Genomic DNA, 14655 nt, shown 5'->3' with positions numbered 1-14655 from the left:
GGAAGGGAAACCCCTTTCCTGTTTATACCTTCCAGTGTTTAGATTAGAAGAAGGAGGGGAAAAAAGTACTGGAAAAGAATCATCTCAAATTATAATGGGACACCAGAATTAGATTTTTTGGGGAGGGGGGTTACCAGGAATTGCATTCAGGGGCACTCGACCACTGAACCACATCTCCAGCCCTATTTTGTATTTTATTTAGAGACGGGGTCTCACTGAGTTGCTTAGTGCCCTGCTTTTGCTGAGGCTGGCTTTGAACTTGCAATCCTCCTGCCTCAGCCTCCCGAGCCACTGGGATTACAGGCGTGTGCACCACCCAGGCTTACATTTTTAACCAGCAACCAGTATTTTTAATATCTTGGGTTGACAGATCACAGAACCTAACTTACTATTTTTTTTGTTGAGATGTAATATTTGTACATCTTTACCTGGTATATTTATGGTAATTCAACATGCATCAAATCAGAATCATATACACTTTCATCTTGGGGAATTTCATATACTTGTTATCATTTATGACTCAAAGGCAATATTTTTTAATATTTATTTTTTGGTCATAGTTGGACACAATATCTTTATTTTATTTTTATGTGGTGCTAAGGATCGAACCCAGGGCCTCACACGTGCTAGGTGAGCGCTCTATTGCTGAGCCACAATCCCAGCCCCAAAGGCAATATGTTTGACACTAAAAACACATACCACCAAATACTCTTTGAAGATTTAAAAAATTTATATCAGGAACAGTTGTTTCTAGTTCAAAAAGGATGCGTTGAAAAAGTCCATATAAACTTTGAATTCTAAAACGAAAAGGCTGACTTGTATCTGCTCATCCATTAAGGACCACCTGAACTGCGAGGCCTTTGGCGGGGAAAGGGACAGGGATGACTTGAGGCTCAAGAAGAGAGCTCAGGGCATCCTGTGAAAATGGGCCCCGTCACTGCCACCTCCGATCAGCAAGGAAACACAGAGAGGGAAGTTCTTCACTTTGTCTGACTCTAAGTCAACTCTAGAATAGGGTCTTGCTTCCTGGGAAGCTTGGGAAGTCCAATTTTTCTTAAGGATCTCTCTTCTGAAGCATATTGTTGCTATTAATTCCTTTGTGGCCCTGAAGAAGAAGCCTCCTGCATGTTGAATGAATGGACTCATGAATAAATGAACTAGAGAATTATTTGCCTTTTGTCCCTCCACATTTTCCTCCTTCCCTTCCTCAACTATTCTGAAGTGTTTTGTGTTTCAGTAGAGCAGTGATTATTGGACCACATTTCAATCCCAGTAGCTTCCTGCTGTTTCCTAACCCCACCTGCCAAAGCTGAAAGGGTTGAGGGAAAACTGCTTTCCCATGAATTAGTGGCCAGATGAAGCTGGAGTTAAGGGCAATGTGACCTGTGTGGCTCTTGGTTGGCCTGTTTGTTCCAGTAATAACTGTACACGGAACCGGTTCATTTTGGCCTAGATTGACTTGAAATTGAATGTCAGCCAGTGTGTTTCAGGCATTCAGATTTTTTGTAATTCTTAATGACTTATGAGAAGTTACTGATAATTTTCTTACCAAAACATAGTTTAGCTCAGTGGTTTTATTTTATTTTATTTTTTATATCTTTATTTATTTATTTTTTATGTGGTGTTAAGGATCGAACCCAGTGGGTCACATGTGCGAGGTTTTATTTTATTAAAATTTTTTTTTTCAGTACAAGGGATTGCGTTCAGGGGTACTCTATCAATGAGATACATTCCCAGCCCTTTTTATTTTTTATTTGGAGACAGAGTCTCCATAAATTGTAAAGCCTGGCCTCAAATTTGTAAACCTTCCGCCTCAGCCTCTTAGGTACCTGGGATTGATTATAGGCATGCACCACTGTGAACAGCTAGCTAGCTCAATGGTTTTAAAGGGGCAATGATACCTTTAGTTCATTCTAAAGATAAAAGAACCGTTAGTTATAATGATCGAAAATGAAGACCTTGGCTGAGGTTATAGCTCAGGGGCGGAACGCTTGTCTAGCATGTGTGAGGCACTGGGTTTGATTCTCAGTACCATATGTAAGCAAATAAAATATAAAGATCCATCAACCACGTGTGTGTGTGTGTGTGTGTGTGTGTATATATATACCTTTAAAAAAATAAATAAAGACCTTAATGATTATAGTCATTAAGTACAAGACTTTGACAAAGGCCAAACTAAATCTGGAAGAACATCAAAGATCAAAAGGTGGGCTGGGGATGTAGCTCAGTGGTAGAGCGCTTGCCTAGCATATGTGAGGCACTGGGTTTGATCCTTAGCACCACATAAAAATAAACAAAATAGAGGCATTCTGTCCATCTACAACTATGAAAAAAAATTTTTTAAAAAGATCAAAAGGTATTGACAAAGAAGGAATAGCTGTTATTGTTGCCTGTTACTAGCAAAAAAAATACATGCTACTTGATTGATTCAAGTTTGAAGGAGAATGTGGTAAGTGAAGGAGGTTCCTAGTTTCTGCATAATTATTAGAGTTTTGCAATCCTGGGCGTAGAATGAATGCTCAAGCTCTTAGACCTTATGAAATAAAATTTTAATTTCCATTTCCTTGGAAGAATTTTGTAATCAATCCCTGATAATCATCATAAGGTGGTGTTTTAATATTATATTTTAATTCTCTAAAATTGTTAAAAACTTAAATAAATGAAAATTGTACCATTTGAGAGTTTTGCATTGTACCACATCAGTAGTTCCTGGAACACCCTAGGAAACAAAGCTGACTAAGCTGTTAAGGAAATCCTTGAGGGGAGCTCAATTCAAGTTCATAATTTATTGCTGGAATTCTCTGAGATAAACCCGAGTTCTTTGATATTAAAAAAAAAGAAAAGAAATCCCAGAATATAAAAAGTACTCTTACTAAAATAGTGTCAAATAACCGATTCCATGAGCTCAATAACTGATGGAGAGCTATGACATGTTTAAAAATGCATCAAGAGGGGCTGGAGTTGTGGCTCAGTGGTAAAGCACTTGCCTGGCATGTGTGAGGCCCTGGGTTCCATCCTCAGCATCGCATATAAATAAATAAGATAAAAGATTCATTTATAACTAAAACTGCATCAAGAAGACATGATTTTCTTAACCAACTACAAATTGGAGATATCAAATACAAAGCATTTTAGAAACCAGAGGGGTGGTGTCAGGGGTGACTGGCTTTTCAAACAACAGTCCACTAAGGAGTATTGTTTTGATGCAGCCCCTGAGAACAGAACTATGTAGACAGTGGCTTTGGTTGTGGTGTTTAATGCACACGGTCAGTTACGGCCATGGCAGTGGGGCACTCTAGTGAGAAGGGCCACTGAAGGGATCTACTGTTTTCTAGTATTTTATGATGGAAAGATTTTCCAAAAAGTTCCTTGTCTCTGGCAGAGAATGGTGTTTTTAAGACTTGTTCATGCAAAAAGACCTTCTTTTTATAACCGGGGACATGTACAGAGCCCAATGACAAAGCCTTAGTAGTTGGCTATGAACTGTTTTGGAAGACCGTGGTGCATCAATTATGTAACCTCTTCCAAGTTAGGAGATCAGATTTTAAAATGGAGCCAACATCCATTGAGCATCCAATAAACAAGATGGAATCTGTAAATTCGAGAGGGTTAGGCACCTGTTCCCACCACAAAATTAATATTTGAGATATTACTAGGAGGGAGATCTCTACTTAACAACACTTGCTGGTATTGTTTCAGGTTTTCTTCCTGAATGAACGACTCAGCAGTCACATACCTAAGAGAAGCAACATTTAACCCTGACTTTTGTTTTCTCTTTATTCTAGAAGCCCCCGCAGCTTTCTGAGGATGATATCCAGCTGAAAACCGAGAGAGACAGCTGTCGTGCCAATCTCCTGGAGCCTGCTCCCAGATCTCTTCCCTCAGATCACCAAAACATGGAAATTGAGGTGTCTGTTACAGAATGTAAAAGCGTTCCTGGAATCACCTCTACCCCCCATTCCGTAGACCACCCCTCCCCATTCTATTCACCCCCTCACAATGGCCTCCTCCCTGATCACCATGAGTCCCTGGATAATGATGTGGCCAGAGAGATCCGATATCTAGATGAGGTGCTGGAGGCCAACTGCTGTGATTCTTCGGTGGAGGGAACCTACAACGGGACATCCTCCCCAGAGCCCGCTGTGGCCACCCTGGCGGGCAGCCTGAGCCCACCAGCCCACCCAGCCACCCAGCCGGAACCTGCCGAGGGAGCCGCGGGCAGGCAGGCACCCCCGCACATCGAGCTCAGCAGAAGCCCCTCTGACACCATGGCCGAGACGGAAAGAGTGAATGGCCATCCCCCCGACCAGCCCCGGGACACGCTAGGGGACAGCCTGCAGGCCCCTGCGAGCCCCAGCTCCTCCACCAGCTCCCGCTGTTCTTCCCGAGACGGGGAGTTCACGCTCACCACCCTGAAGAAGGAGGCCAAGTTTGAGCTGCGCGCCTTCCACGAAGACAAGAAGCCCTCCAAGCTCTTCGAGGAGGACGAGCGTGAGAAGGAGCAGTTCTGTGTGAGGAAGGTGAGGCCCTCGGAGGAGATGCTGGAGCTGGAGAAGGAGAGGAGAGAGCTCATCCGGAGTCAGGCCGTGAAGAAGAATCCCGGCATTGCTGCCAAGTGGTGGAATCCCCCGCAGGAGAAGACCATCGAGGAACAGCTGGACGAGGAACACCTGGAGTCGCACAAAAAGTACAAGGAGCGCAAGGAGAGGAGGGCCCAGCAGGAGCAGCAGCAGCTGCAGCAGCTGTTGCAACAGCAGCAGCAGCAACAGCAGCAGCCCCCTCCAGAGCTCTGCACAGCCCCTGCTTCCGCTCAAGAACGTCCAGGCGGGACTGAAAAGGAGGACATTGTCACAGAACAGATTGACTTCTCTGCCGCTCGCAAACAGTTCCAGCTGATGGAGAATTCCAGGCAGACGGGGGCCAAGGGCCAGAGTACACCCCGGCTGTTCTCCATCAAGCCTTTCTACAGGCCTCTGGGGTCCATCCACTCGGACAAACCCCCGACCATCCTGAGACCAGCTTCTATTGGGGTAGCTCCAGGGGACACTGGCGTGTCTGCAGCCAAGGGGCAGAAAGCCCCCTGTACGCTGGAGAGCCAGTCGGCGGGAGGAGGCCCTGGCAGCACCGCCCCTCAGGGAAAGGAAGGGCCCTACAGCGAGCCCTCCAAACGCGGGCCCTTATCTAAACTGTGGGCCGAGGACAGTGAGTTTACCAGCGCCCGGGCCGTCCTCACCGTGGTCAAGGATGATGAGCATGGCATTTTGGATCAGTTCTCGAGATCGGTCAATGTCTCTTTGACCCAAGAGGAGCTTGACTCAGGTTTGGATGAGCTGTCGGTGAGGTCCCAGGACACCACGGTCCTGGAGACCTTGTCCAACGACTTCAGCATGGACAACATCAGTGACAGTGGGGCTTCCAACGAGACAACCAATGCCCTCCAGGAAAACTCCCTGGCTGACTTCTCTCTGCCTCAGACTCCACAAACAGACAATCCCTCTGAGGGCCGAGAGGGCGTCTCCAAGTCATTTAGCGATCATGGTTTCTATTCCCCGTCCTCCACACTGGGGGACTCCCCGTCGGTGGATGAGTCCTTGGAATATCAGGCTGGTCTCCTGGTGCAGAATGCCATTCAACAAGCCATAGCCGAGCAGGTGGATAAGGCTGCGCCCCAGGCCAGCAAGCCTGGAGCAGAGCAGGGGAGACCTGACACAACCCTCGAGGGAGCTGAAACCAGAGCTGCTGGCCCCGAGAAGCCCCAGAGCATGTTTGAGCCACCTCAAGTGTCCTCTCCTGTTCAAGAGAAAAGGGATGTATTACCAAAGATTCTGCCTGCAGAGGACAGGGCTCTCAGGGAAAGGGGGCCCTCCCAGCTACCACCAACCGTGCAGCCCAGTGGCCCAGTCAACATGGAGGAGACCAGGCCCGAGGGGGGCTATTTCAGCAAGTACTCGGAGGCTGCTGAGCTGAGAAGCACAGCCTCCCTCCTGGCCACTCAAGAATCCGACGTGATGGTTGGGCCCTTCAAGTTGAGGTCAAGGAAGCAGCGGACGTTGTCCATGATCGAAGAAGAGATCCGAGCAGCCCAGGAGAGGGAAGAGGAGCTGAAGCGGCAGAGACAAGTCTTGCAGAGTGCACCGAGCCCCAGGACCAGGAACGCCCCATCGCTGCCCTTGCCCTCCCGAACCACGTCCGGCTACAAAACCGCCCCAGGTAAGTGGAGGCTGCCTCCTGCACTTGGACGCGCGGGAATCTGATTCCAGCATAGGAGTTTCTGTGTGGAGCCTCCGCTGCGTGTGTGGCAGGGGGCACTGGCATGAGGCTCTCGGCGCCAGGAGGGTCAGAGTGCCCTCTGGAGGAACCTGGAGCCCCGATGGTGTCTCCCACTTCCCAGCAGAGGTGGTAGCTCCTCGCCTGTGGTTCCATCTTGTCATTGGCTTATTACACAAAATCGTTTTCTGTTATCGGAGGGGCGGCCTCTTGGCAGGGATCGAGTCGTGTATGACACAGAACCCATCAGGGTGGGCCCACCTGTGGACTGTATGAAGTCAGTAGCTTGACCTTCAATGACTCGAATGAAATCAAACCTATTCGATTTGGGGGGGACGTGCTCTGCTAACCCTCAGGGGTGTTGGGTCCCTTCCTAGCAGTCCTAGTCGCGAGTCCGTGTTGCAGACTGACCCATGGAGGACGTCTCTCTCCATCTTCTGGGCGATCGGATTTGACTTCTCTTACGTCACCACCCGCCAGTTATAGGCGTGAACAGCTTGGTGACGGTCAACAGCAGACTGGTATGTGCCATGGTGGTTCCACGAGTATCTATCACCTGGTGACATTGTAGCCGTTTCTTGGGGTCAGTACCCTCTATGATGTTCATACAGGGATGAGGTGACTTAATAGTGCATTTCTCAGAACGTGTTCCCTGACCCTACGGGATGCATGCCTGTACTTTGGAACCCGGAGGGGTCTCATCCTATTTAGGGGGATTGAGTTAGGGTAAGCAATGGCTGGCCTTCAGTCTCCTCCTCTTGTTCTCCCCACCCCCACCCTCTGCAGTCCCTTTCTGGAGTAACTGGTGTAGATGGTTGATGTTAGTTAGGGTAATTGTTGTTGCTCCTGTTATGGGTAACAGTGCATGTGAATTTGATGGGAATTGGGGACCCATGCAGTTTTTCTTAGAGAAGAGCTGCTCCTATGTCACCAGTCCATGCTGAGATCAGTGCAGACATTGATAGATACAGCATTTGAAAACTCCTGCAGCAAATTTCTATCGTCCTGAAATCCTAATGTGGGGTTTCGTATTTACAAAAATATTGGTCCACAATGGACTGGGGGCGGGAGGGATGGGTCCTTTGCCAGAGATAATTTTAGAAGCATTACTTTATAGTAAGATTGTCCACCCAGATCTTAAGTCATCTTGACGCTTGGCTTCCGTTACATCTGTTATGACTCACAGTCACTCTTCAGTATTGATTTTTAAATTTCGAAACCACTTCAAACCTTAAGAAAAATCCCCAAGTACAAACATGTTTCTAAGAGTAGATTGCCAAACACGATGCCCTATGAACCCCAGTTTTGTAAAATGCCCCTCAGTTTGGGCCTTTCCCATGATGACATTCAGGTTGTGTGCGTCTTTGGTAGGAACATCATATATTTGGTGCTGCATCCTCACTGTCTCCAAACAGGTAGTAGCTGGTATTAGTGTGTCCCATGTCAGGGGCAGCTTTTAGCTCTGATCATTTAATATTATGATTATTATTTTGGTGGTGCTGGGGATCAAACCCAGGGCCTTGTGCATGTGAAGCAAGCACTCTACCAACTGAGCTATCTCTGCAGCCCTCATTTTATATTATTTTTGATCTCTTCAGTGAGGGAGAAGCTGCGAGGCTTCCACACGGTAAAGCTATCTTTTTCCATTTCCTTTGTGGGAGATACTTTGATTCTTTTCCCCACTCCTCTCAAATGTTAAATCTATTACTTATATGTCAGTATGGTCTTATGGAAAAGTATTACATTCAATAATTCAATAATTTATCATCTGTTTCTTGTTTTGTTTTGGTACCAGGAATTGAACCCAAGGGCACTCTACCACTGAGCCACATTCCCAGCCCTTTATATTTTTTACTTAGAGACAGGGTCTTACTAAGTTGATTAGGCCCTTGCTAAGTTGCTGAGGCTGGCCTTGAACTTGCAATCCTCCTGCCTCAGCCTCCTGAGTGGCCGAGATTACAGATGTATGCCAGTATGCTTAACTCGTCTATTTCTTCTCTTGTTTTTATCCTAGTTTGTTCAGAAAGCTCTCATAGGAGTCCTTTCGGGCTAACTTCAGTTCCTTTTGAGATGTCCTCATTCTTTGAGCATCACTTTTTAAGGATGTTCTAGTTTCATCTTATGCTTTTTCCAACCCTGAAATCATTCATATCTTCAAAGAGCACTTCAAAGAATGGTATTTAGAAACCAAGGTCTGGGTATCAGGTGTGCTCAGCGAATTGTCACTGCTCCCAGGTACCCTGAGTGGACAGATTTAAAGATCAACCGATCTATCTATCTATCGAACCCTAAGTTAACCCTGAGATATTTTAATTCTATTCTAGTACAAGATTCATTCATGTTTTCTTCCTTTCCATATTTATAGCCTCCTTCGTGATAACAAAATGCCTTGATTATTCCAGTTATCCCCAATATTTCATTACTTGGTTAATCCCCCATCCCCACCATATAGCCAGTCTCCCATTTTCCTCTTCAAACATCGGTACCAACATCACTTTCTGGGTGGCCCCTGTCCACCCCTTCACCACTACCTCCTTAGCCCACTTGGGCTCCAACCCTCCCTAGGGAGTCACTGTTGTGCTCTGCCTACCTGCTTTGGGCACATCCCTCTAGGCCACTGTAGCTTCTCCCACCCCCACTGCAGGCACCACCTGATGACTGTTGGGCTGAATTGTTTGAGAGGAGAAGGGAAGAGGAGGAAGAGGAGCACAGGGATCTCCTTCAGGTCATGGCCACAGAGCCAGCTGAGTGCTTGAAGCAAGGAGAATTTTGAGAGAGGAGTTTTTGCCCAGGCTTGAGAGTGACAAGTCACCTTTTTGCAAAGATTCTTAGTTGTCAGGTTTACTTAAAAATTTTTAATTGTGACCTGGCTTGGTACAGAGATCTGTCATGCATCCTGTCCTGGAAAAACGTCTTTTGTACCAGCTTGGTTTCAGCCCAAGCTGGAGAGTCAACTACATGAGTAAGTGATACTAAGGGAACTTGAAGTCTCACTGATGGAGGAAAGTTCTTTGGGCACCTGTTCTACTTCTGCTCACCTGAGAAGCAGGTACATAGATTTCCTACACATACCAGTTAGAGCTGGCTCTTGCCTTCTTTTGTACTATCTTACTGGAGAATCTTCTCTGACGCACGTATGACCAGCACTCTATTAGTCTATTCAGGTTGCTATAACAGAATACCATGGACTGAGTAGCTTATAAACAACAGAAATTCATTTCTCACAGTTCTAGAGGCTGGGAAGTCCAATATTAAGGTGCCAACAGATTGGTGTCTGGTATTTCCTGGTTCATAGATGACATCTTCTCTTGGTGTCCTTACATACTGAAAGGGAAGAAGCAGTCAGCTCTGTATGGCCTCTTTTATAAGAGATCTCATATATGCATAAAGGCTCAGCCTTCAGGGTCTCATCACCTTCGAAGGTCCCCACCCTGTTGGTAATTAGGCTTCAGCATATGAACTGGAGAGGGGAGCACATACATTCAGACCATAGAGGTGGGTATTTTGGTTTTTTTCTACTCCATCTCTTAATTAAACACTCACCATATTGCCTCCCAAATTACTTCTAGCATGTAAACAGTTGCCTGATATAAAGACATTTCTTGTCATCAAGATTCACCACCAGGATTGAATTGGCCTTAAAACAAGTCAGGGCTTAATGTTGGCACCTGGCATCCAGCAACCCAGGACTACTTTCCCCACAGCTTCCCTCTGTGCTAATGCTGATCTCCTTTCCCAAGTCTCACCCCCACAGGATAGATTTTGGTCCCTTTAGGAAGATAGTAATTCATCTGTGTAAGTCTTAACTCTGTCCTGGTCTGGTTGTCACATTGAATGCAATCACCATTATGATGTGTGTGCCCCTTATTCCTCCATGCTTATTTCGAGAACATTTAAAGAAGATACCAGTCTTCCCAGAATTACAACATGGATAAAAAGAAACTGAATGCAATTGCAATTTTTTTTTTTCTGTCCATGCCTGGAAACCTTTGTAGTTTTGCTTGCCAACCAACCTCCAAGTTTGAGATGAAGGAGGAAGCTGACACATTAGTCTGAGAAGTCAAACTGAACAATCCATGGCCAGGGTCAGGACCGCTGGCTCTGACTTTGGTTTTGTGAGAGGTATTGCTAAGTCCCTACAGCATGCTTTACATTTCCTGCCAGAAGAAGTGACTCAGCTGGTTTGTTGTGACTCAGATTGAAGATTCAAAAATATAATTTCTAAATTCTAGTAGAAATATGCTGGAATCTTAAAACATTAAGGCAGATAAAATTTACTGATATCAAGATGCCATATGGAAAAAGAGATGTACTAACCCTTCCCATTGATAAATTATCTAGACACAAACCCTATTCCCTTAGTGTCAAAGAGGTTTGGTTTTGCTTTTAGTTTGTTTTGTTTTGATTCTTAGCTTTAAAGGATGGAGAATGATAGTTCTATTTTGATATAGCCATTTCAAAGACTTACTATCTGGAAAGTCCATGTTGTTGCTCTCATCTGACTTTTAAAGGAAGGAGAGCCATTGAAATAGAATTGGAGTGACATTTGTTCATAAAAGGTAAACAAGGTGGGCAGTCCCTGCTCTCAGGGAAGTTTTGGTTCAGTAAAGGAAATGACAGCAGCACAGCGGCTTTATGTCAGAGAATCGTGGAGACTGGTGAGAACACAGAACAAACAGTATATCCTCATATCCTCATTTGGAGGAAAGGGAAAGTCTTCTTTCCTTGGGGAAATAACCATCTAAGCTGAGAATTGGAGGCAAAGAGGTTGGGCTGAAGGGAGTGGGATAGATTGCTCCTAGAGAGGTTCAAAAGGAATCGAGAACTTGGCACACTTGAAGTATTTAAATCAGGCCAAGGTAGTTTAAAGGAAGAGCTTCGAACAAAACACAGATTGATTTGGAGCCAGGTAACAAAGAGCTACATCAATCACATTAAAGGTTTTAGACTTGAAACTTTATTCTGTGGTCAGTGGAAAGCCAGTGAGAGCTTTCCAAGGGCTAATTGTCTCTGCACATCTCTGAATTGTCCTGTCTTCATCCATGAATGGGCGGGCTAAAAGTGCCCCTGCTTTAATGAGTGCATTATGCAGGGTTGGATCATGCTCTTCCATGTTCCAGTACTTCTGAAGGCATCTTGACAAACTGTTTGCTGAGAGTTTGCACGTGTACGCCCCCTGCTGACAGAGCTTAGAAGTGGAAAATAAAGGAAGCAACTTGGCATCTGCAGGAGCCCTATTTAAAGGGGAGACCCACATACTGCTGTAAAACACTCTTGAGAGAGAATTAGAGGAAGAGGGGGTATCCAAACATTTTTATTGATGTTACATACAGTTAACATCATGTTAGACATGTTTCAAATATCTTTTCATATTGGGGGTGCCAACAGACAGTTCTTACTTTAGTGCCTGTGTCTATTATCAGATATCCTGGTTTCACTTCCAAGTTCTAAGCATGCCAGAGAAACCCAGGTGACGATTGGTTTTGTTTTTTTGAAACCGTTTCTGTTTTCATACTGGATGTTAAATTGATCTATCAAGTCAGATGATTTTGCCCAGTAGGATGGTACATTATGGTGAATGGTAAGAGGAGGTGTGGATATTGGTCCCGATAGTGGCATGTCTGCTCTTGTCTTCTAATAGTGGAAAGATGTGATCGCTATACAACTTATAAAAATGAAATTTACAGGGAGTATCGATTGACATTTGAGGTCAGTTTGGATGAAAATTCTGCATGAGTGATCATTATATCACTCTAAAGATTATTAACTGGGTCTTTTCCCCCCTTCCTCATTATCTTTAAATATCCCAAAGGCAAGTCCTAGAAAGAAAGAAAAAAGATGTATATTGTATGTGAATATCAATACAATATTCATGAGGTGGAGCTTGATGGCTCGTTTCATGCTATATTAGAGCTGGACAAGGCCAAGTTCCATTGCTCCACAGTAGAAAACCCTTTATCAGCAACTGGAGGAGGGTTCCATCACAGGCCTAGTGGGAGGGGGCTATCAGCAGTATGCAGTGCCTCCCTCTCCTGCCAGGCAGGCACTTACTTACTGGGCAGCCTGCAGGGGCCCAGCTGGCCAAGTGAAGCTAGCTAAAGCTTAATATGGAATGTCCAACAGATGGCTATTGTCCACTGCTGCATTTCCTGAACATTCTCTGGTGACACAAGTCTAATCACAATAGCCATGACTCAACAAGACCTTAAAGCTGTGTCCCATACTAGTTATTTCACTCATATTTTTCTCATTTCTCCCAACAGTCCTCTAAAAATCTCACACAAACTCTCTGAGCCCTTGATATATTTCTGGATGCAGACTTTCTCTGATTTTAGAAGGGTCATGACGGTCTATGCTATTATTTAAAATGCAGTACTGATGCCATGGTTTCAATATACCTGGAAAGTTCTAGGGAAGAACCCTGTCATAAAATTAAATGTCTGCTGTAAAACTAAGGAAAAATGAGTTGCATTAAGTGGATAAATAAATACTAAGAAGAGTCTCATGTCATGGTTTGCTGCCAAATAAGTTATGAAAAAAAAAAAAACTTGGTTTTCAGAGCTTTATGAATTTTGGAATGAAGCATAAAAACCTATACTGTTATGCTCTTTCAAAGAATTAATACTAGCTCCCAGAGAGGCTGAATAAATTGTTCAAAGCTACTCAGCCAGAAAGTGGTAAAGCCTGGCATGAACCCAAGCCCACTTGCTCTAGACTCCGTATCTTTTCCCAGCCTCTCCTGTACCTCAGCTGAGCCTGCCCTATGAGTAGCCACTCCCCTCTCCAGCCTTCAGGGACTGTACTGAGCTAAACCTCCCTCTGCCTTCTCCCGGTCACAGGCCCAATTCCTGCATTTTCTGGGTCCTTTCTGAACATCTTTTTTTTTTTTTTTTTGAGCCAACATAGCTCTGGAATTCTCTGCTTTCAATGGCCTGGGCATATGAGTTTGGCTCTCAGAAGCCACAAAACAGCACTAACGTAGTGACTTTGAATGGTTCCTTATTACTTCACAATGGAATTCCAATGCCCCATTTATAAGTAGGCTAAATTGCTGGTTCTATCCCAAGATTCAGGGAGATAGTGAGGGAACTGACATAATCCATGTCAATTGTTTAACTTTGCTATTCTTGTGTTTTCTGGTAGTTCACTGGAAAAGGCTTATTCCCTGAAATCACTGAAAGAACAGGGTACACACGCAAGAAATTGACTTGTCAATTTGAGGACAAGCAGGGATAAATGTTCACTCTGTTAACTTTACATGAACGTGTTAGGTGTAGCGGGGTCAAAATGAACTAATGTAAACCTGTGGCCTAGAATGTCATGATTGCCTGTGATTGTTCTCTTTTCTTTTCCCTGAATCTCCCGGTGTATCTGAACCTCGCAGATATGTTCCTTTAAAAAATACACACCATTAGGAAAGAAATTGGTAGGAAAAGCCTCCATTAAAGCAGCATTTGGTAAAAAGTGAGGGTATTGTAGTAGAGAAATTTTCAGCCTCACTGTTGAAGGCAGAAACTCCCAGATTTTTTCTCTGACAAGCCTGGGGTCATGGTTCTTGGGCAGTAGAACTTGGGAAAAGGCAGAACATCCCCTGTCAGCTTAATTTCCTGTGTGCAAGCAGGTTCTTCTCTCTTGCTAATTGTGCTAGCTCTTCTGATAGATCCAGGTGTCTGGGTTGGCTTCTGCTGATGCTCCAGCTTGATGGGGTCAATACACATGTCCTTGTTTGCTTGCTCCCCCGCGGCTACTCCATGCTCCAAGTTAGGGGGGAGCTTTCCATGGAATTAGACTCAGCTACATACAAAGAAAGTGCATAGTCTTGAGCTGAGAAAGAGGAAGTGAATCAAAAGACGTAATTCTTGCAAGATCCCTGGTAAGAAATGAGCTAATCAAAGCCAGGCTTGGGAGCAGGATGTCCCCAGTGACTGCTAGAATCAGGGCAGGATATGACTGCATCTCTTACTGACCATAGTGACTTGCTCTGTGCTTCCCAGTGAGTTTGACATTTCAGATTCATTTGATAAGAATTACTTAGGAGTTGCTTTCTGCAGTGGCTGTGAACCTGAAATAATAACAGAATGTATGTCATCAAATTGTTTCTATTCCTAGTTTTTAAATTTTTTTTCTAAGTACTTCCGTGGAATTAAAATTACTCTTATAAAACTGGACTTCAGGAATGAGTTTTCAATAGTTACTCTTTTTCAAAAACAAAGGAATGACAAAGTTCATCATTAAATGTATTGGGTGATAGTAAAATTACAAGTATCACCATCAGTTTGCTTCCCTTTTTCTTTTCTTATGGGGAGGTGATGTTCACCTAGCCAAGCCCACCATGTTAGTAGGAATGTGTTTAATAAAAAGATCTTGTGGGAAAGTATGCTTTTCACT

At 44.6% G+C, this 14655-nt stretch overlaps 1 protein-coding gene across 7 annotated transcripts in view; it reads left to right on the top strand.

Annotated features, from left to right (window-relative positions):
• Positions 1-14655, top strand: part of Palm2akap2 (PALM2 and AKAP2 fusion) — a 456764-nt gene that overhangs the window by 421041 nt on the left and 21068 nt on the right. For all 7 annotated transcript variants that reach the window (XM_048783227.1, XM_015492211.2, XM_048783228.1 and 4 more), the window contains one exon: positions 3786-6210. In XM_048783227.1, coding sequence (XP_048639184.1) covers positions 3786-6210 — 2425 coding nt within the window. The remainder of the gene's footprint in view (positions 1-3785; positions 6211-14655) is intronic.

The sequence above is a fragment of the Marmota marmota genome, unplaced genomic scaffold (assembly GCF_001458135.2).
Source record: "Marmota marmota marmota unplaced genomic scaffold, marMar, whole genome shotgun sequence".
In the NCBI taxonomy this organism is placed as follows: Eukaryota; Metazoa; Chordata; class Mammalia; order Rodentia; family Sciuridae; genus Marmota; species Marmota marmota.
Note: the sequence above shows the minus strand (reverse complement) of the source record. Positions and strands in the feature narration are given on the sequence as shown.